At 41.7% G+C, this 15,429-nt stretch overlaps 1 protein-coding gene and 1 long non-coding RNA gene across 5 annotated transcripts in view; both read right to left on the reverse strand.

The window, feature by feature from the left end:
• The window catches only part of LOC131140634 (zinc finger E-box-binding homeobox 1-like), a 37,963-nt gene extending 33,725 nt beyond the window's left edge, over positions 1–4,238 (reverse strand). Inside the window, exon 1 of one of the 3 annotated variants that reach the window (XM_058091252.2) lies at positions 4,083–4,238. In XM_058091252.2, the coding sequence (XP_057947235.2) occupies positions 4,083–4,140 (58 nt within the window). In that variant the 5' untranslated portion in view covers positions 4,141–4,238. The other 2 variants (XM_058091244.2, XM_058091261.2) reach the window with 2 other exon arrangements.
• A 385-nt stretch (positions 4,239–4,623) lies between these two features.
• Positions 4,624–10,747, reverse strand: LOC144901289 (uncharacterized). 2 transcript variants are annotated; one of them, XR_013629459.1, is made up of 4 exons: positions 10,285–10,747; positions 8,262–8,342; positions 8,072–8,191; positions 4,624–5,443 (listed from the first exon to the last, which is right to left on the reverse strand). It is a non-coding gene; the product is annotated as an uncharacterized LOC144901289 (long non-coding RNA). The 2 variants fall into 2 exon arrangements; XR_013629458.1 differs by lacking the exon at positions 8,262–8,342.
• Between the last annotated feature and the right edge of the window lie 4,682 nt (positions 10,748–15,429).

Raw genomic sequence — 15,429 nt, forward strand, 5'->3', positions numbered from 1 at the left:
GGTTGTTTGTCTATATGTGCCCTGTGATTGGCTGGCCACCAGTTCAGGGTGTACCCCGCCTCTCGTCCGAAGACAGCTGGGATAGGCTCCAGCACCCCCGCGACCCTCGTAAGGATAAGCGGTAGAAAATGAATGAATGAATGACTGTGCTGAAAAAGTTGTTGATTAATCGAGAAAGAAAGAAACATTTCACTAAATAATGAACAACCAATTGGTTTAATTTGATATATGATCAAGTGTTTTATTTCTTAAATTGACATTGTACTTTTTGTTATTTTTGTCATATCACCTCGTACTTCGGTACGAGGTACATTAATAAAAAAAAACTATATTATGGAAAGCAGGAAGTGAACAAATGTAACAGTTATTGATTGTAAAAGTACCAGATGGAGGGGTAGGATTTAATAAGCTTTGCTTCTTCCTACTCCTTTTGGACATGTGGAACTGTGAACTGATTATGTGATGCATAATGATGCATTCAATTGTAATCTGATGCATGTTCAAATGAAATAAAACCATTACCATTACCATTATTTTTAGGGCTATACACTGTATGCGATTTGACCGCACGCAAAAGAAACACTTCTTGGACACCACTTAGACTTCATGTCTAAGTGAATGAAGCAGATAAACAAAGATGACGTTCAAATGAAATAGGTTGCTGGGTATGAAGGGTATTTTTTGGAAAACGGAAAAAAATATAATATTTTGATTGGTTAAGATTTCCTGGAGTCTCATTGATTATTTATCATTTATCATTATTTCAATTATTTTGAAAAAGTAACGCAACAAGCCAATGGCACCACTAGTAACTTAGTCACGCAATAATCAATTAACAAACAAGTAAAAGACAAAAACTCACATTTCCACAATGGAGTTCATGGCGCCATCCAACAAGTCACTTTTCCACACAACCTACACAACATGGTGGATTAAAATACGATGGGTAGCAGTTGTGAAAGGTGTGTGCATCTAACCGCAGAATTGTTTTATCCGTCAGCCGCCCTGAGCAGGTGTTTGACGCCGGGATTTCATGACTTTGCGCTGACACACCTTCATTCACCGATCTTCTCATTTTACAACCTTTGTCTCTTAAAAACCGCCACTATACTCTCGCATCTTCCTTCTTGTATGATCATCACCTGTTTATCATTACATTTTTTTTTATGTAGTCATGACATTCTGTGGGCGGCACGGCAGACGAGTGGTCGAGGAGACCGGGGTTCAATTCCACCCTCGGCCATCTCTGTGTGGAGTTTGCATGTTCTCTCTATTGGCTCACATTGGTTCCTTATAACTGTGATATTACTAACTATTATTATAATACTATTAATTATGCTGAACGGTGGTCGAGTGGTTAGCGCGCAGACCTCACGCTAGGAGACCACGGTTCAATTCCACCCTCGGCCATCTCTATGTGGAGTTTGCATGTTCTCTTTATTCTTCTAGCATTGGTTCCTTATCACTGTGATATTACTAACTATTATTATAATATTATTACTTATGCTGAACGGTGGATGAGTGGTTAGCGCGCAGACCTCACAGCTAGGAGACCCGAGTTCAAACCCCCCATGCATGCGTGGGTTTTCTCCGGGTACTGGGGTTTCCTCCCACATTCCAAAAACATGCTAGGTTAATTGGCCACTCCAAATTGTCCATAGGTATGAATGTGAGTGTGAATGGTTGTTTGTCTATATGTGCCCTGTGATTGGCTGGCCACTGGTCCAGGGTGTACCCCGCCTCTCGCCCGATGACAGCTGGGATAATTTCTTGTATTATTAACAAGTAATTCTGTTATATTGAACACCGTTTTCTTGAAATATTAAAAATTGTAACAGTGTGCACGCTTCCTCATAATATTATCATCTAACTAACAATTAAAGTCTTCATTGTTGTGACATTTCACCTGTAATATTTGTAACATTTTGATTTTATTATCTTGAATTCATAGCTTTATTACGGTAATACGATGACTTTTCATAGGTAATTGTATTATTTATTTTTGATGTAAATCCAGAATGCACTAGTAGTCCGATCTATTTTGCTGTCTATCATGACGCCATGATTGAACCGGTCCCGCCATGATTCACAAATCATGGTTTCTGAGGGACCAGTATGAGATCAGTTCATCTCATCATCACGTGAAGGAGCCTCGTGCTCTTCATTTGTTTCATCCGTCTGGTGGTAGTGATGATGATGATGATGATGATGATGAAAGGAAGTGGGGAAGAAGAGGAAGAAGACAACACCTGCGGCCATGACAGCACCTTGAAAAATAACCCCTCCCCTATTCTCCTCGCACGTGCCATTTGCCACACAACGTCCCAGGACCGTAAACGCAACACCCACGTCACGTGCCTTCCTGTCTACCGCTACCAAAAAAAAAACAAAAAAAACGCACCTTTAAGCTGACGTGTTGCATCACCTTGCCTGTGGTACCTGTCTCCGAGCAGGACCACGCGATTGAGCGGCGACCCCGCCTTTCCTTCACTGCAGTGACTGTACCGACCGCCATTGCCGAAACCGTGCCGCGAATTAGCGCTAACAGCATCATCATCATCATCATCATCATCACCACCATCAGCACAATGGACGCCAACACGCGTGGGGAAGCGGTGATGTGGTCACGGCACAACGGCAACGCACACGAACTGTGCAAAGAATAAAAACGGAGTGGAATTAAAATAAAGCACGTACAAGTGGGTCAGGATGAGATAAATCCCGCGAGAATGAAAGCAGAACACAAGGGGGGAGGAAAAAACGCATCTGTACCTGCGCAGGTTGACATTTGGATCATGTGTTCCGAGCTCCTCACGACACGCGAGCAGATCCGGTTCCGGTCGGTTCTGCAGGTGCTGTTTTTTTTTTTATTTCTATTTCGAGGCCATTAATCAGTCCCCCCTCATCCGCCTTCAGGTAAACATGATGAGGAGGAGGATGAGGAGGAGGGTGCTGCTGGTGGAGACGATGGCTCCTGTACGGACGCACCGTCGTGACGTCAGCACGACAAGAGTGGGGGAAAAGGTGTTCTCCCACCCCCCACGCGAATAGTGCGTCGTTAATATCAGGTGCAAAAACAACATTATATTACTCGCAATACAAGCTAAAGCAAGCTCACATGTAGCATATGATATGCTAATTCAACACCACGTAAATAATACACTTTAAACCCTACACTACAAGTGTTTCTCCGCTTGAGGCGATGTAAACATGTCTCAAACACAAGCCGAATTCACAGGTGCATAAAGCACTAACAACATGGTGCCATGTGGTCTGCTTCCTGTGCCGTCAACACGCACGTCCGCGCAGGTTCAAGCAGAAACGGTTGGTTCTTAAAGCAAATCCGGTGTGAGCGATGACGAACCGCAAGATAAAAGTACTTTTTGCACAATCATCTCCACCCTTACCTTCAACGAGCCAACATTTGATGCAGCTTGGAAGAGGAGGAGGAGGAAAGGAAGGGAAGGAGGAGGAAGGGAAGTGGTCACCAAATAATAAACATCTCATCGCTCTCTTTTTTCCCTGCCATCACTCACCGTAGGGGCAGAACCTCGTTTAAAAGCTACAGACTTTAGCCCGCACCGCTCAAGACTCCGGCCGTCAAAGCAAAGACCCCCAGAAATGTTTTGCCGCTAACGGTGGACGCCAACCGCTACGTTCGGCGACCAAAGCGAGCCCAGTCAACCTCGCCCGGCCCAGCTTTCATCCACTCCCAGTCAACAAAGTGCGCGCAAAGCGGCCACGTTGTGGAGTGAAAGCTCGCCAAAGCAGAAAAAGTGGGCCAAAAAGTGCATACAAGCGAAGCGGAGTGGAGGAGTGTTGTTGTGGAGTGCTTATTAAGTCAAACAAGAAGAGGCGCTCCCGGAGTTATTCCCAGCAGTGGATAACGGTTCACTGAGGCCCGCAAGCACCGCTAGGCGGAGAGCGAGACGCCATCCAGGTATAACGGTACACCACAACACCGCCCCAAAGTCTGCTAAATGTGCCCTAACTCGCCCGCAACAACTCCTGGAGTGGCCCAGCCGAGCGTCGGAGTCAGCCCGGCCCGGCTCGGCGGCCGCCCGGGCCGACTTCGGACTTACCGCTGCTTCGCTTCGGGTTGGCCTGCTTTCTGCGCTTACACCTGGGGCCATCCGCCATGATCGCCTCGCTCCAGTCTGAAGCACAGCGAGTCACCTCCCCCCCCCACCCCCTCCCACCCCAACTCACCCACCCTGTCTGCTTTACGACGTCACCTTCCCCCCCTTCTTCTCACGCGGAACACCTGGTTTGCGACGTTGCCTCCTCCTTTACGGCATCACCTACTCGTACACCTCTGCACACGGCCCCTCCTACTGGACGAAAGAGGAAGCCGTTTGTGGACCGTCCAAAGACTTCCTCTTCTTGACATGACTGCTTGAAAACTACAACAACGATAATAATACAGTTAATGAAAAACTATACTATACAGGTGTAACGCGACAAGAGGAAAACAACGTGAGTATTTTCAGCAATTTGTGCTGCTTTACGGCAGTCCCGTTACCTTTGCTACCGTTTACCTCCAAATAGTGCAATAAAAACTCGAAACTAAAACCAAGCAATACATTTTATTCATTGATCATTACCAATAAATTATTGCTTCATTTATAAGCCAGTGTTTTCTTATGAATTGAGTTCGTCAGTCAACATTTAAATGTAGTTTATGTGACAGAACAATCAACAATCTGCAATGTTCTCTTTGAATTCCTACAAAAAACAACCCCGCCCCCTAATATTACCCTGTTAATATTATACATTTACAAATCGCCTTAAAATTGTATTTAAGTATTTTGTCCCAATCTATCATAAGCACAATTCAACAATAAAACCTGCTACTAACAAGTAAATAACAAGGTAACAAGGTAAATGTGTTTTCTCATTTAGTGGGGGTAAAAAAAAGATTTAAAAAAAAGCACAAGTAAACACACTCTTACACACATTTTACGTCCTCAAAATTAATTTTCCAAACGTTATGTGGACAGAGTTCTGTGAGGGATATTGCATGCTAGGCATCAACTTCCTGTCCCGCCCACCGCATATGCACACACGTTAATGCAGTACTTGTTTTTTTATGTGAGATAACCTCCACACTGTCGTAAAAATTATTTTTCCTACTGTGTAATGATAAATCTCATCACTACCACACTAGTTACAACATTGCCAACATAAATATATGAAAGATTGTTTACGAGTGAAGATATTGAAGAATGTGCATGAAAATCAACTTTAGAAAGGCGTTAAGTTGCATGGAGAGAGCACAGGCTGTGGTACTCGGCTCAATGGGAAATCACAGCAGGTCAGTGGAGTGGCCTTTGCGGTCCCATCAAGCTATTCTGGTACCTGCAGACGATCAGATTTCCAGCACTGAGTGCACCAGGTGTTCCTGAACGCCACACACATGCAGAGTGTCTCCTTGAATTAAAAGCTAGAGGGAGAGATCAGAAACAAACAAGCAATTTGGGTTTTCTACAGAAAAGTGACATGCGTCACTTGGCAGCATTATTACTCTGGCAATAAATGCAACGTTTTTATGTTTTAATTCCAAATTATTTTCCCACAGGAACCTCAGAAAGGGAGTACAAAGACACATCCGGGTGATTTTTCCTGCTGTAAAAAGTTGTAAAAGGTGCAACAAAGCTATGTTGAAGGAGTTGAATGCGTGCTCTCATCCCTGGGTGGAGTTTAGAGGGGGTCCACTAAATGACAACACCTCCACAGGTAAGCATTTGGAGCAAATGAGGAAATGGAGCCTTTATTCGACTCCTACGACCAGGAAACGGAAGGACTATGGGGCTCAATGGCTCCTTCTCTGTGTCACTCGTTGTTAATACTTCACACTGGCAAAGACCCCCAGGTGAAATGCACCCCCCCTGCTTTGTCCTGGGTCAGGTGGGGGTCCTAGCTGAGGAGTTAAACTTCACATCTGCCTGGGCCACACACAGGGGGGGCGATCAAAGTCCTAAAGCCCCCGCAGGGGCACTTTGACACTCTTCACTTATTAATTAATTGAACATGCAAGATATGCAAACCTATGGAATAAATGTAAAGAAAACACAGGAAGTGTACAGGTGGCAAGAGGACTCTGAAATAGCTTGATCCTATGTTTTTATTATTATTATTATTCTGCCAGGGAATTAACATATTAGAAAACATACCAAATCTTTCATGAAAAGTCTTCATGACTCATCAAAAACCATAAACTGTAAGTAGTAGTAATCAGCCATTTTGGTCAGCGAGTGCCATTTTTCAGTAGTTTTCTATGTCATTTTCTCATGTGGCCTGTGTTTAATTTTGTCTGTTGTCTGGAGAATATGTGGCGTTCTAATTAAAAAAAACAACAACAAAAAATAATTTTAACTTCAGCTTGTAGCTAACATTGCTCTCGATGTCACTCATGTATGCCATTATTTTAACTTCTAATAAACACGCGGTGTGTTTCAGATGAAGTTAATCAGGTGCGTGACTCTAAACAGGGGGCAGGAAATATTCTAATATTCTAGCCGAGGGGGTCCATTTCACATGCTAATGTTAAAATGCTAATGTGAATGCAAATACAAATAAAAGCAACGTGTGATAAGGAGTAATAAACCTCTTGGTGGCTTTGAAGCCTTCAGGTATTCGCGGTTTAAGGCCGCTTTCCATGAGAGTGTCACACTAGGTGCTCTTCTGCCGGGTGTTATTAACTGTTAGCGTTACGATGAGATAACATCAGATAAAAGCGAGAACTCACTAGGGAAAGTTTAACATGGTCATAATGTATGCGCTCAACTTTAACATTGGCACCAGCTATCCTAATGGGAATACCCAGCAAATTGTACACCATTACAGTGGATCATTTATAAATATGTGATTATAAAGCATAAAATATACAGCATACATGTACAATGTAACGATATGGCATGGTAGCAGCAATATGAACTTTCTTAAAAAGGGCAACTGCACTTTTGCCCATCATTCACAATCCTTATGTGAAACATTATTTCTCTTTTTTGTGCATTCTAACACGAGAAAACAAGTTAATATGAGCGAGCTAACAATGTCATTAGCCACGTTTACTTAAGGAGTTTCTTTCTTTCTGAATGGAATCTTTCCGAAAACAATGGTATCCATAAAAAGGAATATTCAAATCTCTTGTCTGCATGCGCCTCTATAATCAAACAGAATAGTCAATGGGGCATGCCCAGTAAAACGTAAACATCAACATCACGTGATACCGACTTTTCGTTCGTTCCAGTCTTAAAATTTAGTTTGGATCAAAAACAAAGTTTCCGCAGCAGTCCAGTGCCGATTGCTGGCCTCCATTTTTAAAAGTGAAGAACGTCTGGATCTGCGTGTTACGTCATATCTGAGCATGCGCTGAAAGAACGCACCCGGGATAAATTTAAACAGGAAAAGATCAAATTCAATCTTGCTAATATTTTATAATTAAACTCGGGACATGTTTTATATAGATATATATTTTCTTTTTTAATAAAAGTGGACTTGTGAATGGCGTATAGAAGGGTTTAGATTCTGTTCCACAGATGGTGCTAATGCACACGAAAGCTGCTTGCCAACCGCCAATAAACAACAGAAGAAGAAAAACACCACAAAGAAGAACGCACCCTGACAACTTTCCGTTTGAGCGGATACAAGTTACCTCAGTTGGATTGGGGAAAGGAATATTTAAGCCCTGGGAATCTGATTATACTATGTTCATTCGAATTGTCACTTTTCTTCGGAAATGAGGTGTATACAAAGGTTACATTCTTTCCATTTGAGCAAATAAACCCAATGCAATTGGAATATTTGGATCCATGTATACGTGGCTATTAAGAAACACCTATTTCGACGACGAAGCCCGCAGGAAAAAAAACACTCTAAAAACATTGCATGGTTTGATATACAATATTCATGTTGTGATCATCACTGATGATAACATGTAATAGTTGCCTTATTTTGATGCTTTAAAACACTATCCAAACTTCCTCCTTCTAGAGCGCATTGATACACATGCTTATGCTAGTTCCGTCAACAAGCACAGCAGCATAGATACAGCGACAGCAACACTTACGATGTCCGATCTCCTTGGGATGGCTGTGTCTTCCAGCACAAGACGTGTGCTCCAGTAGTGAGAGTAGGTATCCACTCTTCCGTCTGTGAATGACGCTGAGATGAGAGGTTAGCGAGGCATCTGCCAGATAAAAATAGTTTTTCAGGTTAGCAGCTACAATAACAATATCGCTGTAGCTTGGTTAATATACAAGTCAGTTATGTAAATTCCAGGTGCGCCCACAGTTGGAGGTCTTCTCCACACGGCCTCTGACTGGCAGCTGCAGGTCGACCTGGGAAAACAGCTGAGGTTCCCACACCACATTGCAACAACAAATCGACTCGAAGGCTGTGTTTGAATTGGGGGTCTGCATCCTAAAAGTGCGCATTTGTGGGCTGCATCATGTCATCGTGCTGCGCGGAGGCTGTCCACGAAGGCTGAATGTGGTTGACAAACGTGTCTTCCTTCTCCATTGAGAAGTTTGCATTCAAACCAACCTTCGTGGCCCATCGTATCCCAACATTCCATCCATTCAGGCCTTAAAAATAAGTCAATATTACGGTGCAAAGCTCACAGAATCAAGGATAAGTATTGATGAATTAATAAGTATTCATTTGTTAGTAAATTATAAGTATTGAGTTTGAATGTAAAGTCATACATTTTCTCCAACATGGAAAGATTTGACTTTGAGGTTACTACAGTTATGTAAATACCTAACATGTCATATTATGACCAAATCAATGCAATCCGATATGATATGGTGCAATTCTTGCGATATGATGCAATTCAACATGATGCAAATAAGAAAAGGGAAAAAATGGAATTCAGTATGGTCCTACAAAAAGGATTTGGCTTTATTCCTTATAAGCACTTGGTAGTAAATTCAACTAAAAATAAATTCCTTAAAAATGTAAATTCCGCACAATTTCACATCTTTATGCAATTCCAATAGCAGTGGTTCAGTGGTGGAGTCAAACAATTCAACAATAATTACTGCTGTAAAAAATACAGTACAGCAACAACAAAGTTAAAGTGACACTTTCAACAGTGGAATCAATGTTTGTTTATATTCCTGTCTGCAAAACATACTGCTAATGTGAATGAGCTAGCAGCTAGGCTAATACAGTAGTGAGGAGCAGAAAGTGGAAAACAACTTCTGGGGGGGGGGGGGGGCACTTGTCGCAGGGACGAACAAATAGCTCCTGAACAATTTGGAAAGTAGCGGAAGATCCACTTGGGTTAAATATAGAAACTTCCTCGCTGCTGCTTGCTACGAACGTCCATGCTGTTTTACTAGTATTGGATGTGCCTCGCGGCTTCCGTCCGTATTCAATACAAAATAATATAATAACCAAATAATGATGGTGCATTCATGGCACCTGGGGAACAGCATATGGAGTGAAGTTGAACATTAATAAAACGGCGCTTGCATCGGATTTCACCGATACCCACAAATGCATCGCGATGAATCTAGATTTCACCCGTCAATTGCATCCATACCCAGTGAATGAGCCAATGCACATTGATGTATCGATTAATATTGATTATTTTCCATACCCTTACAACAAAGATGTCTCGTGTCTGTCACTGGGACATCATGCGGACTGGTGCATGTCTCCACTGTCTTCGTCATCACCCATCCGGTGGTTGTGCAAGGATGATCTCCACTGCCATGTCACTAACTCTTTTCAAAGAAAATCTTCTTTCTCGATTATGTCGACACAAAAGACCTCCACCATAAACACAAATATCATAATTTTGATATGCTAAAGATACTCATGATCAGGATGGAGCTGCCGGACAGCCGCATGTATGTGCTACCACCATGGAACATCACTGTATGATGTTGCTAGACCTGAAGCAACCAATGATAACACAAGATGCCCGCCATATTCTATGCTAACCCGGAAATGTACGCAAACCGAGACAACACTGTTCCAATGTATAATTATTAATATTTCTTATAACTTGAAAAAAAATGCTGTCACTAACAAGCACACTGGGACCTGATTTATACTTTGACCTCATTTTCTCTAATTCTATAAATAGGCTTTTTTTGTTTTACTATTCATGTATTGTTTTTAGTGAAGGTTCGGGAAGTCAACTAGGATGGAAGCCACATTCATTTCCTGTGCGGTAGGTCGAGCGAGGCGATAAGCGGCGCCACCCGTTTTGTGGGTCGCTGTGATGAATCACACGACAACAAGAGGAGCAATGATGTCACTCTGTATCACCTCATGTATACCGTCCACGGTATGTTTACACCCTCCTGCGGCGCCGCCTGCTGTTCCAGCTCCGACCTGGAGGCTGACCTCGTTTGGTGAAGGGTCAGACGTGTGCAGACCACGTGACCCCGCAGTCCATATGGAAGAAAGTACACATGAATGAATGTTACACACATGACTGAAGGTAGCGTGAAGACATAACTTACGCAGTTTGAACATACTGAAAAGGTATTCTTATGTGTTTTTAAACACATAAGAATCAAACTAAAATGGCCACAAAACCGATTTGTGCTTGACCTGAATCGATTAAGTCCCAAGTGGCGTATATAAAACATTTTCAAATGTCATGTGACAGACTTGTTAGACTAGTATAGACTATTCCAAGATGGTGCTTCCCCAAAATGGCAGTGTTTCAGCCAAGCAAGCAATTTTTTTTTGCCTTGAAGGGGAATTTTGCGGAATTTTGCATTCACAGTCCTTATATGTTCCATATAAGGACTGTGAATGCAAAATTCCACATGAACACATTTATTTTGCTTTTCTGTGCATTATGACGGCAGAAAACAAGTTAATATGAGCTAGCTAACAATGCAAGACATAGGGACACACCTACTTTGACTACGAGTGTAAAAACGCAACTGAAACGGAGAGGGTTCTCAGCGTGGGGAGAATGTCTCCAAGGATGCTCTGGTTTGGAGCAGTCAAAGATACGTATAGGGGGTGTAGTGGCTATTTGTCCTTCAAAAATAAACTTAACTTAAACCATAATAAAAAGGCCACCGATGCACCACGGGTTGTGTTTTACACAGGCAAAAGAGTAATTGTCCATAACAACCTTGTTCCGTTTCTTCTTATTTCTTTTTATTACCAAGCAAGCAAACAAAAAGGGAACAAAGGCATTGTGTTCCTGTTGCTTCTCTTGCTCTGGTACAAAAACCATAGGCCCACCCCAGTGCATGCTGGTCCTGTGAGCACTGCCTACATAAATGGATTGCAGGTGGCCATGGTGTTATCCAATGAAATAAACCCACAAATAAACGACTAATTAACCCCAACAAAATATGATAAATAAACAAATAAATAACTAACAAGAAAATATTATCAAGTAATCCAAACAAAACAACAAAAACAAAAAATAAATCAATAGATATAAGAAACCTAGGAACACACTACTAAATAGCTCCTACTGGGGGTGTGTTCAAGTCAAGGAACACGCACGTTATTCTCTGTTTGGTGGATTTATTAAGGCTTTATGCTGCGGTACTGTTTCACTACACTAACTTTCAGTGTTCTTCAACCCTGAACGGTAGTAAAGGGCGATCTGACCTCGGCAGAGAAGGAACGCGTCACCTGCTGCTTCCAATCAACTTTATTCAAGACCAATTCAGCAGCGGCATAGCACACCGAACCGAGCACTTCCTGGTTCACAGGTCATACCCGACCCGCCCCGCCCCACATAGCTGGCCGAGCAAATGCCTGCAACACTGTAACAACATACATACAATACAAATACACAAATAAACGATAAATAAAGTAACGTAACTAATATTACATAAACATAATGATGAGCCAAAGGCACATTACATACATAACTCAACAAGGAAATTAAGTAAATATGACATTCATTAGAACAGTTGGTCATACGGTTAGCTTGAATGCTAATATTAGCACCAATGAACAAAGGAGCCTCACTTAGCGAAAAGGGTGCACAAACAACTGCGCCGCTCCCACAATGGAACCAAAACCTCACCTCTATGCATTCACGCAAAGCATCAACCCTGTGAAATGGTGGATGGGGCTCGAGAAAGCGTCAGAGATGTCATAAATCGTTCAACCGACGGAAGGGCGCACTGTGGTGCGTTTACTGACGGCTGAACACAGTGGGACAAAACAGCACCCGAAGCTGAACATTATCAGTGACACAATGTGATGTAACAATGTAAATTATGGGCTTTCTAACAGCAATATGTTATCATTCTATATACGTACATGCTGTGATCATGCAAAAACAAGTACATTGATGCTAACATGTAATAATATTAGTAATTAGTAATATTAATATGTTGTTAAGGATTTACAATTATAGATTTTCACACAATTCAAAATGCATACAAATGAATGTATTTGATGAATGATAACATCACACATAACATCAGTATTACCTTCATTGAAGATGTGATTGTTGACAAAATGGTTATTATTATTATTTTTTTCAATCAGAAAATCTGAGATTTGTGTCGTAACTGTATTAGTTAGCAAAGAACTGCCGAGTCAACTGCTGATGACATCATAGACAGGCGACAGAGCTGACTTCCACTTCCTGTTTCCATGTATTAGCAAGCTAAAATGGCAATGGTAATGGTTTTATTTCATTTGAACATGCATCAGATTACAATTGAGTGCATCCCATAATCAGTTCACAGTTCCACATGTCCAAAAGGAGTAGGAAGAAGCAAAGCTTATTAAATCCTACCCCTCCATCTGGTACTTTTACAATCACTAACTGTTACATTTCTTCACTTCCTGCTTTCCATAATACAGTTTAAGGGTTTTTTTTGTTTTTTGTTTTTATTTAAAAAAAAAAGGCTGCTAAAAGGCTGCTAACAAGGACGTATGGTCATAATAATACATTAAGAATACAGCTGGACTCTGCATTGTATTAATAACACAGCAATATGTGCCTTCTTATATACGCTGAATAAAAAAATTACTCAAAACAAAGAAAAAAAAAATTTTGGCGTACAGTTTCGATGTAACTGCAAAACATGCTAACCGGGACATATGCTAACCAAGGTTCCACTGTATATGAATACAAATTATATAAACCATAAAAGCAGATTATATGCTTATAACTGTGTAATGATTATATTCCAAGGAAGAAAATAACAAAAATATATTTTTAGCACAAATGGCTTTGTGTTTGATCTAAATAAATAAATAGTACTTTGCGTCAGCTTTGTTTTGCAGATCACAAATACCATTTTTGTTATTGCTATCAAATTATAAACGTTTTCTGTTGCGCATGTTTGCTCTTTTTTGACATTTTTACAATTGTATCATTGTTTCATTTTACGGCTACAATGTGCTACAGGCCAATAAAAAACAACGTTTTTGCCTGCAAACAGCCCCCGGGCCGCCCTTTGGACCACACTGGACTAATGCTTCATGCTGGATGGTAAATATTTATTCAAACACTATCATCATCCTTGCCCTCAGCCCCAGTGCATGATGGGACACAGTAGAAGCATCCTGAGTCACTGCATGGATGTTAAATGATTGTGACTCACCTACATTACATTATTCAAGACCAACGTCACGCTAGATATGTGTCATGCTCACGCTAATGATAGGGCCGGGAAAGGAAACACAAGAACAAGGAAAAGAAGAGGCTATGGAGGAGAGGAAGACAATTTAAGTAGAGGAAATGAAAAGATGGGTAGAGAAGAATAAAAAGAGGGATATTGGGAAGTCATTTTGCCATAAGATGAAAAAGGAGAGGAGGCAAAAGGAAGAAAATAAAATGATCAAGATAGGAATGGGGCTGCACAGTGGATGAGCGGTTAGCGTGTTGGCCACACAGCTAGGAGACCTGAGTTTGATTCCACCCTCGGGCATCTCTGTGTGGAGTTTGCATGTTCTACCCGTTCATTTGTGGGTTTTCTCCGGCTTCCTCCCACATTCCAAAAACATTCCAAATTGTCCATAGGTATGAATGTGAGTGTGAATGGTTGTTTGTCTATATGTGCCCTGTGATTGGCTGGCCACCAGTCCAGGGTGTATCCCGCCTCTCGCCTGAAGACAGCTGGGATAGGCTCCAGCACCCCCGCGACCCTAGTGAGTAATATAGAAAAAGAATGAAAGATAGGAATGAAGGTAGAAAAAGTACATGGAAAAAGAAGAAAGGGTAAAAAGCAAAGGAAATACCACAATGGAAGGAAAAAAAGACATGAAAATAAAGAAGTGGCAAGAAAATATTTTCTTAATTTGAGGAAAAAAACTGTTTAAAACTGTATTTGTTATACCCTGTTCTGTTCTGGTTTATTTCAGGCTGACATGTGTGCGGGCGTGGCTCGCAATTACTACGCTGGAGGGGTACCTGAACGTGTCAAGGTAGCTGCTAGCTCCGGGAGTTGATGTCACGGTAACTGTTTAGCTTCGGGCGTTAATGTGTCCACACGGACTTCGTGGTTGATGAAATGTATAGCTGTGTGCGTCTATAAACGAGAGTAACGTTTATTCTCACTTATTTAACGTTAGACGCCGCCGATATATATCCCTGTTGTATAGTGTTTTGTCCCGTTATGTCCAGCCACCTGACTGGTTGCTAACTGTCTGTTAGTTAGCCCCGTTAGCATCGCTACTGTGTTACTACAGCAACCTTCTACGTAAGCTTTTTAGTCACCTTTTAGACACCCAATATAGTGGATATAATCAGAGAAATAAGCCATTCGAGATATAAACAAGCTAAATCGTGCTTGTGTGTGTTTGAATAAATGTCTTCCGGACATGAGGACAGGAAGTGAAGTCAGGGATCTCCATCCATCCATCCATCCATCCATTCATCCATTCATCCATTCATCCATTCATCCATTCATCAGCAAAACAGCGATCATTTATTTGCGCTATTTGAACCGCAAAGTGGTGAGAGACGACTGCATATGCCAATTAGAGATTGATCTTTAAAAAAAAAAAATGTTTTTGTTGAATGAACATACTTTTATTATTGTGAAATAATATTATTATTAATATTATTATATTATATATAAGAAATAATCTTATCTAAAGGGCGGCACGGCGGTCTAGTGTTTAGCACGCAGACCTCACAGCTAGGAGACCAGGGTTCAATTCCACCCTCGGCCAGCTCTGTGTGGAGTTTGCATGTTCTCCCCGTGCATGCGTGGGTTTTCTCCGGGTACTCCGGTTTCCTCCCACATTCCAAAAACATGCTAGGTTAATTGGCCACTCCAAATTGTCCATAGGTATGAATGTGAGTGTGAATGGTTGTTTGTCTATATGTGCCCTGTGATTGGCTGGCGACCAGTCCAGGGTGTACCCCGCCTCTCGCCCAAAGACAGCTGGGATAGGCTCCAGCACCACTCGCGACCCTCGTGAGGAAAAAGCGGTAGAAAATGAATGAATGAATGAATCTTATCT

Source organism: Doryrhamphus excisus, linkage group LG11 (genome assembly GCF_037039965.1).
Source record: "Doryrhamphus excisus strain RoL-2023G ecotype Guam linkage group LG11, RoL_Dexc_Guam_v1.1, whole genome shotgun sequence".
In the NCBI taxonomy this organism is placed as follows: domain Eukaryota; kingdom Metazoa; phylum Chordata; class Actinopteri; order Syngnathiformes; family Syngnathidae; genus Doryrhamphus; species Doryrhamphus excisus.